We start from the raw sequence: 12,306 nt of genomic DNA, 5'->3' as shown, positions 1-12,306 counted from the left end.
CTCAATGGATTGAGTATAAACCTATGACTAGTATTTCTGAAGATTCATATTTAGAATTTCTTATTCCTGGAAACTCAGATGATTATATTGATTTGGCTCATACTATGATAAATCTCAGTGTCCGTCTTGAAAAAGAAGATTCACCCATAGAAGATAAGACTTTAGTTGCTCCGGTTAACAACTTCCTGCATAGTATTTTTAACCAAGTGGACCTATTTTTTAATTAAAAAGCAGTTTCACCTCCAAGTAACGCTTACGGTTATCGTGCATACATAGAAACATTACTTAATTATTCAGAAGAAGCTAAAAAATCCCATTTGACGTGTGCTCTATGGTGTAATGATACACCTAGCCATATGGATGCAGCTCTACAAACACCTAGCAGTGGTGGAAAAACAGTTTTTTCCACTAATTTAGGGGCTTGTGCTCGTCGTGACTACACTAAAGCTGGTAAAACTATTGATTTACTGGGCCATTTACACGCTGATGTTTTCAATCAGGAGAAATTTCTCCTCAATGGAGTGGAAGTTAGAGTTCGTCTTATACGTTCCAAAGATGCTTTTTGTTTAATAAACTACGAGGCTGGAAATGTAAAAGTGAAAATTCTGGATGCTTCATTATGGGTACGGCGTGCTAAGATTAATCCCGGGATTTTGCTTGCACACTCAAAAGCTTTATCTGAAGGTATAGCTAAATATCCTTTAACGCGTGTTGAAGTAAAATCCTTTACTTTGGTATACCACACTGGTATAACCGGAGAAACTTTAGACAACATTATTCTCGGTCAAATACCAAAACGTATAATAATAGGCTTAGTTTCAAATAAAGCTTTTAACGGCAGTAAAAAAGAGAATCCGTTCAATTTTCAACATTTCAACTTAAACTACTTGGCAATGAGTGTAGACGGGATACAAATACCTAGTAGAGCTATACAGCCAAACTATCCAGATAGATATGTAGATGCTTATCATACATTATTTAGTGGCACGGGTATTCATTTTGCAAACGACGGAAACGATATATCGAGGACAGATTATCCCCACGGTTATTGTTTATACGCGTTTGATCTCACATCTGATCTATCTGCAAATTGTAATACACACTGGAATCTGATAAAAAATGGCACCATTCGTTTAGAATTACGATTCGAAAGTGTTCTACAACAATCGGTTAATTGCATTGTATATGCCGAATACGACAATATTCTTGAAATTGACTCAACTCGTCAAGTCATCGTTGATTTTGGAGGCTAGCTATTAGAAATTGTATGATTCACTTACTGTATATAATGACCACTAATTAACCCTTTTCACTACGTAAGTTAGGCCTCCTACTGATAACAAAACTCATTACGTTGTACGGCATTAGGTATAAATTACAACTCCTTAATATGACCAGCAGTTAGAAAGGTCTTGTGCTTCCTACTCTACGCATCTACAACAGCTTGAAATTATGGATTATATAGTCGACGTTTTGGGTTTTCGTGACAGTGCTGACAAGTTCATGATCAAAGAAGTTGCTGTTGTTTCTTTAAATAAAGAGTATATCACTCACTGGATCGCGACTGCACCCCATTCATTCTCAGACTTACCTATCAAAATACAAGTACACAATAATTGGCTTACAAGTAACGTTCACGGTATAGAGTGGTTCGAAGGAGATATTCCATACCGTCAGCTACACGCTAATCTTAGAGAATTAGCAAGAACAGCAAGACAGATTTTTGTTCGTGGTGCTGAAGAGACAAAACTTATACAAAGTATAACTACACGCCATATAGAAAATTTGGAGGATTATAACTGTCCATCTGCATATCATTTACCAAAACGAGATATTTTCTGCTGTTATCACGGATCTCTACATCACGGTACTCATAATTGTTCTTTAAATAATGCCTACAGACTTAAAGCATGGGTTAACAAGAACATTGCTCTTTTGACTGCCCTGCATGCTCACTACAGTTATTCGGATCCAAGACTCGTTTATCGAACACCCGCTGATTGTACAGGAGTATACGTGTTGAACCATCTAGCACTCTGGATTATTATTATTCAAAACAACAGAAGAAAAATATGAAATATACAAGACCTCCAACACCTGGTCGCACATTAGAAGAACCAATATACGACGAGGTTTCGAACAGTGGCTATTATACAAACTCAGTACCGTCGCCTAAAACAAACTCTACGTATATACAAGATGAACACGAGTCAAATACGGGATGATCTACGCTTATTAAGAATACCTTTAGCGGGTGTATTCCCTGCCGACAGGATTCCTCGGACATTGACGAGACCGACGGGATGCATATATAATACAGATATACACACACAGCCTGGATCTCATTGGGTCGCTTTATACATTGACAGACGGGGCCACGGAGTCTTTTTTGACAGCTATGGAGTACCGCCTGTTTTTTCACACCATATAAGAGCAGTGCAGCGTAATACTATTTTTTATGAGTGGAATACTCTACAATTACAAAGTCTAAACTCTAAAGTGTGTGGTCAGTTTTGTCTGATGTTTTTAGACTATATGAAACGTGGTTATTCATTAGAGACATTTTGTAAATTATTCACTACTGATTATAGGAGAAATGATAAAATTGTAGAACGTTTTTATAACCGTCTTCGTGGTTTCACAGTCAAATTTAAAAATAGTAGTAAATATAAATATCATGTAGGTAGTGGTCATAAACGTCATTCGAAATATTGTATTCAATCATGTAAACCTAAAATATTATAAACAATTTGTATGTAACATTCCAATTATCACTATTATAACTATTATTAAAAATAAATATTAAAAAATTTTATACTACTTTTCTGAATAAATTAATGTAAGACATTTGCAATTGTTTAAAAATTATTTATTATTACATTTTTCCTTATTTAGCGAAACTGAACATATATCCTGCACCTATTATTTATTTAGTTTTACGTAATTATTATTGATATTTATTATTATTATTATTATATTCATATGAGCGTGTATAGACGCTCTCGAACAGGCGCTCGCGTGCACGCACACATATGCCTGAATGTGGAGATGTGTGTACACATATGCATACATACGGACGTGTACACATATGTATGCATACGTACGTGCATGTACACATATGTATTCATACGTGTTAGAAGGTGCAGAATTCTACCTCACCAACACATAGTTAAAAGGACGCCACATGTACACAATGCATTGACAGCTGCTGAAGGGAGGGGGTAACTCCCACAGACGCTACAGCCACGCTATATCGCTGGCTAGAGGGGAGAGGTACACAAGCCAACCACTCTGTCCGCCATCTTGGACCTAACCTTGTACGAGCGTCAGCTGGCCCCTACAACGGCGGCCATCTTTGTCCCCATCCTTGTACGCCGACTGAGGCTCTCACCTCCCCTCTTTGGCCGCCATCTTGTCCCTATCCTTGCACATATACTACTGGTACGCAGTGGCATTTCAACCCACCTGCGGCCCCCCATTTTGGTGGAATTTGGGAGGCAGCGGTGAAGTCGGTCAAGCACCATTTTAAACGCGTAGTAGGAGAAATCAAATTGACTTGTAAGGAGATGTATTCTCTGTTGTGTAGGTTAGAGGATTGCTTAAATTCTAGACCGCTGCTGCCTCTGACCCATGATCTGGCTGACCTTGCAGCACTTACACCCGCTCATTTTCTGATTGGTAATTCCTCAATTCTGTTTATAGAGCCGCGAATTATGGATGAGGTGTTACCAATAATGAAAATCTGGCGGCGTGTGACGCAGATGACTCAGCATCTCTGGGACAAATGGTCTCATGAATACTTGCAGCAATCGCAGTGCCGAGTTAAATGGAAAGCGCAGAAATAGTAGCCAAAGATCGGGGATCTTGTTCTGCTACGCCACGAAACGTCGCCACCTTCACGCTGGCCTTTGGGGAGAATTGTAGCAAAATAGGTTCGTCAGAGTAGCCACTGCACGTACCGACACCACCACACTACAGAGGCCCATAGTCAAGATGGTTATTTTAAGAAGTGAAGAAGAAGCAAGATAGATAATTTTTCTCTTTTCTAGGTTTTCGAAATAATTGCTTTATTTGAACTCAAACGCGTAAACTGTTACGTTGTAATTCTAAAATTGTAAATTTTCTTTTTCTTCTATCGTTTATGACTAAACGAGATGGGCGGAATGTTGAGGTTTGATCAGACGTTGGTTGCGGATTCGAACTGCGCGCCGACTGTAATGGTCAACTTAGCGACCAACGCGAATACCGCGCCTCCCGCAGATAGGTGCTTCTGCGTCGCAGCATCGCACAAGATTTCCGCCTTGTTCGTTAAAAATCTCGCGGACCGACTCCGAGACGGACGCTTAACAAGCGCAACAGAGTATTTTCTAAGAATAAACGCATCACTAAAGGTAAAACCCGACTTTTTTCTTGCGGCACCCCACTCCCAACTAACGCACCTCTATCTGAGCATTAATATTATGTAGATAGATGCAGGAATACAAATTTCGACAAATTTAAAATACTGATAAAATGTTTAAATAATAAAACGGCAATAATTATATGCACTGAAACTTTTTGTTGTCATTCTGTGAGTCTCTCTTTGAGTCATTATTTTTGTCCATATCACTTTAATCCAAACCACTGACGTAGTGGAAATAAGAAGGTTGAAAATTATAAAATCTTGCTACTGTGCTAGTATTACTAAACCAGCTGCGTTTTAGACAATAGTTTTCCGAAAATGCAAGACATAAACTCTATGTCGATTTTTCTTAGGCCAACAAACACCCTAGAAATTACTAATATGATCGAAGCATTAAAATTTAAAAATAGCGGAGTGAATAGGAATAATTTATTGTACTTATTTGAAATCTTGTAGTCAAACCTTTAACATATATTTATAATATGTGTATTGAAAAAGAGATCTCTCTTGAGGCATTCAAAAAAGCTGAAGTGATACCGATTCTCAAATCAGGTCCAAAGCATAACGTTACAAAATATCAGCTTAAAGAATCGATATGGGGGTTTTCGAGGTAGTGAATCTTAATTTTCATCAAAATTTTAAAATTCCCAATGGTGCAAATAATATGGCGGACATTTGTCATCAGAGATCCAAAAACCTCGATATCGATACTTTAAACTAACCTGAAATCATGATTACGGTACAATCAGTTTAATGGAGGTAAATTGAAATACGTTGGGTTTACCATTTTAAATTTTGGAATTTCAATGTTGAATTGAGTTTCAGAGACCCTGAAAACTATAATATCGATACTTTAAACTGATCTGACATGATTTGTTGCAGAAAAGTGGACTGGCGAGTACGCCATATTTAATGCGCTATATTGAATTCTTGGGACGGTCAGAATTTTTTCAAAAGCTTTTGAACAGACAAACATCCTGAGAACTTACACATCTTGAACCGTCAACCTAAATTTTAAGAGCACTGGAGACTCGGTTGATGTGAAATGTTGCATATACAAGTCTTGATCAAGTTCGGATGTTAACTTATACGATTAAAGCGGAGTCGTAGCTGCAGAGCTATTGAGGTCGAGATTAGAGTTGCTGTAGGTTATGGAAAAAGAGGACAGAGTAGAGGTACCGTATAGGAGGCTCTAGTGCAATTAGAACTATCTGGTGAAGTCATCATTTTAGCTGACGAGATCGTCGTTGAGCTCAAACGATATGAGCTCGATCAAATTGTTGAACTTGCAGAGGGCCGCCGATCATCACGCTGTCGATCTCGCTTTTAATGTTGCAGACCTACATGTTCTGGAGTGATGGGTTGGTGGCATGTACGGTCTATTGATGTCAGACGAGATTTCCAAGACGGTCTCTAATTTAGAACACTGCTTTGTATACTCTGTCTTAGACAGATAGATCTAATACAAATCTTTAAAATAGGATACTTAACGGAACAAATAGTATAAAACATAGATTCGTAAAAGGTGTAAAGGATTGCGATGCTTTCAGCGGCACAGTGTATAAAACTTATACTTGCCATCATGGCGCTGCCGCACCCCTTGCTATAGGACAGTACAACTGTGTAAAGGAGTCTTTATAGGAAACAGGCTTAAAATACCTTCTGTAATAAAGGTCTCTGAGGAATGATGTTCTCGTCATTTCTTATATTATAGTTGTAGCACACTTTCGGTTTTACTTGTCTCCGGAGTTTTGTGTCTAGTTTTTGCACCAGTTCCCTCTTTTGCATTTTGTAATTCTCACGTAAAAAAAAAAAATATTAATGTCATCAATTTTGTTCTATTTGTTAAATAAATAAATAATAACAGTCCAATCGCTAAAATTAGCCGTTGTTACGAGTGTAAGTGCAATGAAACAATGACGGACCCCGATATTGAACCGAGATTCTCTGGCTCGCGAAGAAACAGCTCTGATATCGCGCCACGAGGGCCATTTACATTGCACTTTTCTACGCGCTCTCTTATTGTAATTAGACACCCATGATGTGTATCCACACAAGACACCATATTTAGCGCAAATATCTGCATACTTGTAAAGTGAATGTTTCACAATAGATTGAGAAACGCATTAAAATTATCAATTTGCAGTAGCCATATAAACGGACGCATCCCCGCTATAAGTATAAGAAGTTTAATATGATTATCATTTATATTAGATCATTGAACGTTTTGTAAATATTATATCATTAGAAGTATTAGAAAGATATAAAAACATATTATTGCATGACTTACTAGTTGATCCAGACGATGGAATTATATAAAAAGTGTGAGGATCTCTGGCTTTATGAATAGATGCTTCACTAAAGATAGACTGCATAGTCCGATCTACATGTGATACGACCGTTTGTTCCTATACAAAAAATTAGTTAATCGTTAGCACCAATTTAATAAAAATTATGGTTCCGTTTTAAAAGTAAATATTATACTTACTTCCTTGTAAGTTTTGTTCGGATGAGTAAATGAAAGTTTATGTATACTTGATACTGTAATAATTAAAATTATAACTATTTCAGAGGTTTCATGAATTGATATCCCATCTAAAATTGGCGTATCAGTAAACTTGTACCTAACGCGATTGTTTATAAGGTTAATGTCAAGACTTTCTTCGACAAGTTCTATTACATCATGAGTTATTCGCCAATAAATAAAACGATTACGAGTAATATATCTAGATGGATTTTTGTATGAATATCCGCCTGCTCTTTCTGGAACTTTTATATCTTGTAAAGTACTTTGGCTACCTCCTGAAATTTTGTAAAATCATTAAATATTTTTATTATATACATATATTATATTTATTTTGTCAATACTCTCCCTCACTACCCCTACGACCTCCCACCCCCCATCATGTAATGTAATAGTAAATTACGATACGTGTGACCTAAGTGGCACTTTATTACACGGTACGTAGTTAGCGCCCGAGCGTAGCGAGGGCTATACCGCAGCGCCGTGTAATAAAATGCCAAAAAAATGCCAAATTAGATTACAAGTATGGTATACTATTTTATAGCATCTGTCTGCCCTATTCCGCTATGTCACAACTATCCGTGACATAAGCAGCCCTGTACTGCAGTGCTATAAAAATCATTCATTTTAATGTGATTTTTGATATCACAAATCCCCCTTTCCCACCGTGTCGAGAGATCCATTGGGGAGAATTTACCAAATTTCGAGATATTTTAGGTTCGCATTTGTGTATAAATTACGTATTCGTATAACCTTTATTTTTGGGAATAATAAAGGTTTAATGATGCACTACAAAGTTACCGTAGCCTTTTATTCCCGAAGTCGTGAGGTTCTTTTACGGCCCTAGGTTTAATACAATGATGCAAAAAAAGTGTGGTAAGACGTTCTAGGCCTTTCCATCCGATAGGTCGTGGCAAATAATGCTTAAAACCACGATTACACGATTACCCTTATGTTTATTTAATTTCAAAACAATTTTATATAATAAATAGTGTGTCTTCTGCTACGTGCAGGTTATGCGATCTCATTCGGGAGCATATAGATCGTTGAAAAGCACTTGGAGCTTTTTTTGATCGTCTAGAAATACTTGCATGGATCGTTCAATTGTTGAGAAATACTTGGAGTACTCTCCGATCTTCGAAAAGCACTCTGAGCATCTTTTGATCGTTGAAAAACCCTCCGAGCATCTTATGGTAAAAAAACTCTCGGAGCATCTTTCGATCGTCGAAAAGCACTCGGAGCATATTTCAATTGTCGAGAAATACTTGCAATTACTTTTCAGTACTTATAAACATATGTACTATAATTAGGAATTGCGAAAATTCCGATGTTCTTGAACCAATTGAAAACGCGTGATTTACGTGTTTTGGCTCTATGTGATAGGTCATGTTTAGCGATCACAAGATATCGAAATTTTCGCAATTCCTACGTAAAATACAACTATTTTTGAAGTATTTTTCTACCGAAAAATTATTATGATTTGTTAAGAATTCTCTTGTAACAAGAGTTGGTAGATGTAACACATCCATCCATCCATCCATGTTATCTGTAGATTCGGTCCAGATAAAGGGTTCCTAGGAATAATTATCTGTGCAGATATGATCTTTTTTTAAGTCTATGCGTTTGTGAACATGAACTGACGAATGCTGTATGAATGTAGATTCAGTCCAGAAAAAAGGGATGCTGCAAATAATCATTTGAGCAGATACGATCTTTTTTTTTAAGGTATGTATTTTCGAATATAAAATGAGATATCCTGTATGTATTTTTGGATATCATAAGATGTTATCTGTAGATTCGGTCCAGATAAAGGGTTGCTGCGAATAGTTCTTTGAACAGGTATGCCCTTTTTTTAAAGCTTTATGTCTGTAAATATGAAATGACGAATGCTTAATTATTCATGCATATCACAAGATGTAATCTGCAGATTCGGTTTAGAAAAAAGGGATGCTGCAAATAATCATTTGTGCAGATATGCTCTTTTTCTAAAGGTATGTGTTTGTGGATATGAAATGACGTATCCAATATGCATTTTTGCATATCACAAGATATTATTTGCAGATTTGGTTAAGATCAAAGGCATGCTGTGAATAGTTCTTTGTGCAGGTATGCACTTTTTTTAATGCTATGTGTTTGTGAATTTTGAAGCCCAAAAATATTAAGGTTAAAAATTTTAAGGCCCTAAATTTTCAAGGCCCGAAAATTATATCCGCCTCATAGATGATGTCCAGGTGTCAAGGTAACTCCTAGATGTTAAGTTATTGAGAAAAGATGTGAATGGCTTCACGGCACACAGGTACTTTAAGCACTTTAATATAATAGTAGATAGTAGATCTTTGGAGTTCGTCTAAAAACATGTTGCAAGTGTGTTTTGAAGTATTTTAAGTTGAAAAATAGTGTTTTTAAAAATTTTCCGTATGGATGTATGTGTGTGTGTGCGTATGTATACGACTGTATCTCAGTTTCTACTAAGTGGATTTTAAGCCACTAAGTCTCATCTTCTTTGTTTCTACTGAAACACGGTGTTTTTTTATAGCGATTTTTTAGTTTTAAGAGATCTGTTTTAACTGATGAAGTTATCGAAGAATGAATTTGAGTAAATTGCTTGATATGTACCTTATTTATTTATTTATTTATTTTTTTTAAGTGGCATTTGGAACTCCAAAGTTCATTGCCTCATCTACGCAAGCCTTCCACGCTGCCTTATCTTGTGTCAACCCCACCCAAGATGCACTTCTCCGATCGACACCCACCCGTCCTGTTTCTACTAGATCCGCTTTTACGTTGTCCTCCCATCTACGTCTAGGTCTACCTATAGGTCGCGCTACCATCGGCCTGCCCTTCATGACACGCGCTGCCGTACGGTCGTCTCCCATTCTCGCTATGTGCCCTGCCCATCCCAATCTGCGCGATTTTATTATTCTGTTAATATTTGGTGACGCGTACAGATTGTGTAACTCATCATTGTGTAGTCTCTTCCATTCCCCGGTTTCCTCATCTTTCTTCGGCCCGTATATTTTTGTGCAAGACTTTATTTTCAAATACCCTAAAACGGTTGTCCGCCTGCTTAGTGAGAGCCCATGTTTCGCACACGTACCGAACCACCGGCAGTATTATTGTCCTGTATATTCTTATTTTAACGTTTTTAGACAACAGCCTCGACTTAAGTAAATTACTCACGGCGTAGAAGCAAGCATTACCCGAATGGAATCTCTTATTTATTTCGACATTAATCTCGTTTCTATCATTTATGGTTGTACCCAAATACCTGAATTCGCTAACCTTTTCAAAAGTAAAATTCCCAACTCTGAGATCTTCCTCCCCTCTGCAGATGCCTAGCTTATCCACAATCATGTACTTTGTTTTTGATTCACTCACTTCTAACCCTGTATACTCTACCGCTTTTATGAGGATTTCCGCGTTTCTTGCTACCGTTTCCCTACAATCCCCCAGTATATCCAAATCATCTGCGTAGCCTAGTATCTGCGTTGTTCCATTAAGCGTTACGCCCAGCTGGCTAACCTGCATTTTTCTAACGGCATACTCTAACGTTAAGTTGAACAGCACCGTAGAGAGCCCATCCCCTTGTTTTAAACCATCGCGTATCATGAAGGGTTCTAATACATTACCGCCTACTCGGACCTTTCCCGTGCTTCCGTTCAGACATATTTGAATTAATCTCACGAGTTTTTTCGGTACACCGAGAAGTACTAGAATTTGATACATTTTGCTTCGCTTAATAGAGTCGTACACTTTTTTAAAATCTATAAATAGTTGGTGTATGGTTTCGCGAAATTCCCACTTTTTCTCTAACAACTGTCTTATGGTAAACATTTGATCGCTCGTCGATCTGTTGCGCCGAAATCCGCACTGATAATCTCCTACTATATCTTCCGCGAATGGAGTGAGTCTAGCTTGTATTACGTTTGACAGAACTTTGTAGCACGTTGCTAAAAGTGAGATACCCCAATAGTTATTGCAGTCTTATCCCCCTTTTTAAAAATCGGTATAATGATAGATTACTTCCAATTTTCGGGTATTGTTTCATTTTTCCAGATGGCACATACTAGTTTATAGATTTTGAAAGTGAGCTCGACGCCCCCATATTTGAGTAACTCAGCTGGTATAGAGTCATTTCCCGCGGCTTTCTTGTTTTTTAGTTTTTTAATCGCGGCCTCTACTTCTTGGTAGCTTGGTTCCTCCACGTGGAGTTCAGCAGTGTGAATTTCGTCCCCTAATTCTTCGCTATTTTCGTGCACGTTTAATAATTTATCGAAATAATTTTTCCACAGCGACAGTAATTCGTTGTCATTTGTTACGAGCTCCCCGTTTTTGTCCTTCATCAATTGCGCTTTACTCCTAAAACCCTTTCTGATGGCGTTAATCCCTCTGTACATTTCGCGGGGGTTATTTTCCTTACTGTTAGTTTCTATTCTCCTAATAAGATTCTTTTGACACTCCCGCTTCTTATTTCTGTAGATCGCGCTCGTCTGTTTCCTTACGTTAGAATACTCTTCTACGGTCCTATCGCTTCTATTTTGTAAGCTATCTAATTTAGTCTTTTTGCGCCTTTCAAATCAGAGTTCGCACTCTTCGTCAATCCATGGTTTGCTCTTTGGCTTTTTCTTTTTACCCAGTACTTTGTTCGGGCCTCTTTTACCGTTTTTTCGATGTCCCCCCATAAGCTTTCGGTTCGTCATTACCCCCCGGCGATGTGTTTGCTTCTTCAAGTGCCTGAAACTATCTGGTACCTAATTCGCTCTGTTCTATCTCGTAGCTTCTTTTGAGTCTAGCTCTTAATTTGGCTACTACTAGAAAGTGGTCCGAGTCGCTATCTACCCCTCTGTAAGCCCTTACGTCGGGAACGTTAGTATGACGTCTTTTTTCAATGAGAGATGTGTGGTCCCGTCCGGCGATGTCCACGTTGCCTTGTGTATGTCCTTGTGCTTAAAACACGTAGTTTTTATTATAAGATCTTTTGCCGCCGCGAAATTTATGATCCTAATACCGTTATCATTGCTGGCTTCGTGCAGGCTTTCCTTCCCTATGGTAGGCCTAAACATTTCCTCCCTACCTATTTTAGCATTGAAATCGCCTAATACTATTCTTGTGTCGTAAGACGCGAACTGGTCGATTACCTGCTCTAAAGTTTCGTAATAGAGATCCTTAGCTTCTTCTTCTTTGTCCTCCGTAGGACAGTGTACATTAATAAATACATATCTATACCATTCACCTTCGATAATGATGTACGAGAGCCTATCATTGACGGATTTGAAACTTTTAACCGAACGTATGATGCTTTTGCTTACGAGAAATCCGGTACCTAGAGATCCCGCACTCCCGGCCCCATACAGGTACGTGAATTTACCCGATGCTAGTA

At 37.9% G+C, this 12,306-nt stretch overlaps 1 protein-coding gene across 11 annotated transcripts in view; it reads right to left on the bottom strand.

Moving 5' to 3' along the window:
- The window catches only part of LOC100678509 (nuclear pore complex protein Nup160 homolog), a 311,275-nt gene that overhangs the window by 278,833 nt on the left and 20,136 nt on the right, over positions 1–12,306 (bottom strand). For 9 of the 11 annotated variants that reach the window (XR_004345105.1, XR_004345104.1, XR_004226940.2 and 6 more), the window contains exons 2-3: positions 6,891–7,204; positions 6,693–6,810 (exon numbers count right to left, since the gene is read on the bottom strand). The exons of the other annotated variants lie outside the window; for them this stretch is intronic. Coding sequence is in view for 5 of the 9 variants with exons in the window: in XM_031925542.2 (XP_031781402.1) it covers positions 6,693–6,810; positions 6,891–7,204 (432 nt within the window). In the remaining 4 variants the exon portion in view is untranslated. The remainder of the gene's footprint in view (positions 1–6,692; positions 6,811–6,890; positions 7,205–12,306) is intronic. 11 annotated transcript variants of the gene reach the window in all.

The sequence above is a fragment of the Nasonia vitripennis genome (assembly GCF_009193385.2).
Source record: "Nasonia vitripennis strain AsymCx chromosome 1 unlocalized genomic scaffold, Nvit_psr_1.1 chr1_random0002, whole genome shotgun sequence".
NCBI classification, from domain to species: Eukaryota; Metazoa; Arthropoda; class Insecta; order Hymenoptera; family Pteromalidae; genus Nasonia; species Nasonia vitripennis.
The sequence above is the reverse complement of the archived record's forward strand: the minus strand, read 5'-3'. Positions and strand labels throughout refer to the sequence as shown.